This window comes from Egretta garzetta, unplaced genomic scaffold (assembly GCF_000687185.1).
Source record: "Egretta garzetta isolate BGI_Z169 unplaced genomic scaffold, ASM68718v1 scaffold341, whole genome shotgun sequence".
Taxonomy (NCBI): Eukaryota; Metazoa; Chordata; class Aves; order Pelecaniformes; family Ardeidae; genus Egretta; species Egretta garzetta.
In genome coordinates this window covers 1,112,206-1,117,245 of record NW_009258546.1, presented here as the reverse complement: position 1 = coordinate 1,117,245, position 5,040 = coordinate 1,112,206, and the positions used below count along the sequence as shown (strand labels likewise).

The 5,040-nt window shown below is 37.4% G+C and overlaps 1 protein-coding gene across 8 annotated transcripts in view; it reads right to left on the bottom strand.

Moving 5' to 3' along the window:
• Positions 1-5,040, bottom strand: part of RALGPS1 (Ral GEF with PH domain and SH3 binding motif 1) — a 109,870-nt gene that overhangs the window by 12,141 nt on the left and 92,689 nt on the right. Inside the window, exon 12 of one of the 8 annotated variants that reach the window (XM_035903125.1) lies at positions 4,468-4,574. The exons of the other annotated variants lie outside the window; for them this stretch is intronic. Coding sequence (XP_035759018.1) covers positions 4,471-4,574 — 104 coding nt within the window. The 3' untranslated portion in view covers positions 4,468-4,470. The remainder of the gene's footprint in view (positions 1-4,467; positions 4,575-5,040) is intronic. 8 annotated transcript variants of the gene reach the window in all.

Genomic DNA, 5,040 nt, shown 5'->3' with positions numbered 1-5,040 from the left:
AATCAAGCCATGACAAAATCAAAGTCATCTGGATTTGACTCCAGATATTTTAAAGTATTTATGGGTTCAAATGTTATCGCTATCAAAACCTACAAAAAATAAGGGATGTTGTCTACCAACAAAATGTGTTCTTTGAGAGTTTTCACTCTACGCTCCCTTTTTTTTGGAAATTAGACCCCATTTAGGAAGCATGGAGTGAAATTTGCACTAATATGAATACCACACAAAAAACATTTAAAGATTGACCACTATAACTTGATTTTAGCAAGAGCTTTTATTACCTGGACAGCTTCAGAACAGAAGAAGTTTGTTAAAAAAAAACTTGAAACAAATGACGTAATGTGTCTAAAAGGACTGCGTACCTCAGACTGAAAATAAGATTATAGAATCATACTTCAGTTCAGGTCAAAACACTACCTGGCTAAGGTGAGATGAGTCAAGGGTGACAGAATTTGTGGGAATAGGTATAGGAGCCTTACAACTTAAGCCAGCAGTTCCAGCCTGGCTTCCTTGCTATTACAACATGGCAATCACAATTCCTTTAATCAGTCCTGTGAAAAGAGGTAATGGACTTACTCTGATTCCTAGTCATGTGTCTTTAGTGAAGATCCTGGTGACAGGAAACAGAATGCTTTGTGGGATAAGATGAATACAGAAATATCAGCTGTGCTGGTATTAACTCTATCTGGAATGGCCATTTTCTGTGCAGTTCTGCATCTTCCTCATCTCCAAGGCAAGAGGAGGAAATATATACAGTTTGGGCCTGTTAACCCTGGGCTACGGTAAAAAGAATCTGAGCTTAAAAACCTTTACAAAGTCTTTGCACCTGCTCTGCTGTCAAATGTCTGTGAAGAACTGTGAAGTTACAAGTTCTCGTTGGACAGGGCCTGTGCTGCAGGATACACTCAGTTCAGCAAGAAGTCTGGGGTGCACAGGAGAGATGACCTCATTTCTGTAAAGGGGTAAGAGACAAGAGAGCCTGTGCCAAGAAGGATGCCAGAGAGGGTAAGTTGTGAGATACTGATGCAAACTGCACAGACCAAGCACGGACATACCAGACGGCTGAACAATTAGCTGGGGAAGCTATGCCTGATACTGCTGATAACAAAATTCCTATATTTAAATTCATTTACGACTGAGTTATTTTGCCCCTTTTTTTCTAATAAGTGAAGTCATCTGCTACTGCTAACTCTCCTCTTTACTCTCCTGGCTCCACTCCTAGTGCATACTGTTACCATGATTGCTATTCTGTTATTTTGCCTTTCATGGAGACAAAGCACTCTTAGTAGGATTTTCCAGTCAGCTGGCACGAACAAGGGTTAGTTTGGTTTTCATTATTTCTCAGCATCATTTTCAAGACTATGCTGACATGCACAAAAATAATGTATAAAAATATTAAAACATTATTAAAAATTTGTTTGCGTTAGGGAACGTGAGACAACTTCATCAGAGTGAGCTGAGTGCTGTTCAGAGATCTGTGGCAAGAACATTTGGAAAAGTTTACACATATCCCAAAGGATCTCACTGTTTTTTCCTTTGCATAATTTTTCCATGAATAATCCTTCAAATGTTATAAATGAATGTTACTTTTGCAATCCTTCAGTAGAACATGTGAACATTTACAGTCTCCAGAGCTTTTAAAAAAAGCAACAGTGTGAAGGAGTTACAGTTCACACTTTTCTCCACTAAAAATCTATCAATAAACCAATAGTAGGCATCCAAACAGAAAACTGAAAATTAGTTGCATGTTATATGCTGAAAAATGGAGTGATTTTCAGGAAGGTAAAACAGTCTCAACTACTTACTGTTTTTTGGTGAGCAGCTAAGAGGTAAAACTGATACTTACCAGCTCTGTTTCTAAAACTTAATAAAGACATTCCAAGCCACAGACTCTCCAGTTAAATCTTTGCTGTAAATTTTTACTGTTCTGTTGCCATTGTAACCAAAGTCAGTGGGTGATAATTAAAACTTTCAAATAGAAAAACCTACTTACAAAACACACAATAGAGAACTTAAGAATTTTGTGCACAGAATCAAGAATGACGCAAAAAATTTAAATCTAGAATGATGGCTATTGTAAAAGCAGAGTTTTAATTTTCAGAGTATTGCTTTACAATTCAACTAATGCATACAACATGCAAGACACATGCATGTTATGGCTGCTTCTCAGACAAGAGCAAACAAAGAACAAGAATCAGTTTTTGGCTGCACCTCTTTGTGCTCCCCCAAGCTTCCCCCCCAAAAAAAAAACCAAACCCAAAAAACCAACCCAACCCAACGAAAAAAGCTGTGTTTTGGTCAGACAAACTGAAGTCTGCCTGCTCTCTTTGGAAACAGTAGGCAAAGGTCTGTTGCTGCAGAGGTCAGGAAGATGATTTTGGTTACTGAATGGAAGTACTCATTTTTATAAAAGGACTATGAACTACTTCTAATACCATGCCCTGGGAGTAAAGGGAACAAACCCAGGATTTTGTGTTTCTGCCACACGATCCCTGTTGCTGTCATTAGTGTCCTATTCTAATCTCCACCTCCACTCCAAGTAACAGCAAAATATACAGATACATTAATAAAAAGTAATTTGGAAACCTTATTTTCCAGTGCATTTTTTTTTTTTTACCCTAAGGACAATAATTGGTCTAGAATATTAGTCTGTCTACTTTAGCAATCAAGAATTTCTAATTCTAGAAATATCACAGGAAGAAGAAGATTAATTCACTGTTTTATTCCAGTCTTTACATTTTTAATCTTCTGCAAATCCTCACTCTTTTCATTTTTTTTTGCATTTAAGAACAACATGTTAAGTCTAGAAAGACATTCAGTAGAGATCATGATTAAGACTGCTGCAAATAAACTGTCTGGCTTTGCTGCACCGTCCTTTCTTTCTCTAAGTGTTTTTCTTTCACTGACAGCCCAGATGAACCACAATTTTCTCAAGTGCCTTCTACTTCTAATATGTGTAAAAAACATCCTGCTATCTGTTTACATTTTCCTTCAAGTCATTCTCAGTTGCTTTAATCTGTCTTCCACTTATCCAGCTACAGCTTGTTCTTCTTTCTTGATTCCCTTCTGCTTCCCAATGACCTTTCCTTTACTACAGCCTTTAGTGGATTTTCAGGTGAAATGTGCAGGTTTGCTTTTGTAAATAATCAGAAAACAGCTTAAAGAAGTCTAACAACAAACTTCTTCATTTAGTAATCCAAAAAAGTAATGATATAGACATTTCTTTCTTCCCTCAAACTCAACTGATCTTCTTTGTGCAGGTAACCTCCCATCTCAAATTTCTTAAACAAGCAAACAAAAAACGAGTGATTGAGAGGGAGAGACCGTAGAATATGTAGTATTCTTTTGCTTCACTTTACTTCCAGGTTCTGTTTTTTAGAACCTATTTTATGTTTACAGGACTCCAGAATACACTTATTAGGCAATTTATTAGAAGATGTATCTTCCTAGTCCTTATTGTCTCATATATATCTTCCCAAATCTGTAACAAGAATAGTTTGGCCCAGGTTTTTTTTGCTTTTTACAAATGCTACCACCTACTGGTGCCAAAAATACTTGGAGTAGATACAAAGTGTGGTTGTCCTTTGATGTAGTCTTTGCTTTATGTTCAAATTTGCATTAACAAAATCCACTAATTTAAAGGTTAATTCCAAAAGCATGCTTTGCAGCAAGGGAATAAACACTGACATCTATGTCACCCTTTTGTAACGCCTATCAATAACAACAATTACAAAAAAGAGAACTTTCAATCACGTGAGACTATTAAATTACACTTTTTCTTCCCATAAATTTAAGTGCAACAGTGAATCATGTTGGGTTGTTATCTCAGGATACTGATGTTCCTTAACGGGCAAGTACAGCTTAGGCAGGCCCAGCTTCATTCACCCTGTCTCCATTGCTGTTACAAAAGACCTGCCTGCGTGTGTGAGGAAGTAGTTCAATCTTCTGGGACCGTTCAATTCTGGCTTACTTTTTTTGCTATAATTGCCAGAAACGGACCAGTTAAGTGGTGTGGACACAGAGGGGAGTTTGTTGATGTTAATACACGAAGTGTCAAAACGTACAAAACAGATCCTAGAGGACTTTGCCCAGTAGTACTCAATCTGGTATCTCCAAGAGCAGGACTGTAGAAATATGTTAATAATGTAGCAAAAGATGAAATTACAGTACAAGAAAGATCACAAGTTTAATATATTTAGCAAGGACAACAGCAACAGCAAACCAGACAAGCGCGCCAGAAACCTGTGGCACTTTTGTCTGTGCCACTCTATCAAGGTCAAGTACAACTAACCATATTGCTAATGTACTTCTGACTGCACAGTAAGTGCACTTGAGCGTATTTCCTTCAACTGCTTCCTGAATAGAAGTGATACGTCCAATTTCAGGTGTTACTTTTATGGAAGCACTAATTGTCAACATTTGTGTTACTTGTACTGCACCTGGGGAATGTGCAAAACCCTGACTTACGCTTCAGCACAAGAGTTGAATTTCTTGCAGCTGGATCTGCAGGGTAGCGCATGAGCTTGGATGACACCCATGTTGGCAGTGAAGACATACCCATTGTGAGAGCATAGCTGCAAGGGAACTCTGAAGTTTGGGTTCAACAAAATTAACCAATCCATCAAAAAAAAACCCCAACCTTTTTGCAAAATTATTTCAGGTCATTGCTCTAAGAAAGACAAAAAAAAAAACCTAAACCAACAAACCAGTGTAAAAAAAGCCAGTTGTCCTCTGTCTGTTTTGTATATTCTTAATATTCCTAGGTAGTAATAGCTTGGTAGTTAAAATAAGCATCTGTAAACTAGGACAATAAAGAGACTTGTCTGGTAAGGAAGTCACAGAAGGTAATAGAAAGTGATGGGAGTTAAAAACTGAGCATGATCGTTCTCTCCCTGATAACTTTGTATTTGCTTTGATAGAATATTCTTCTACAATTTTTGGGAAGCTTTGGTCTGTTAAGAAAAAAAAAGTCCACACTAATTCTGGCTGAATTTAGTGCTTGATCACAACATGTGAATCCCACACATTTGTCTGGTATTA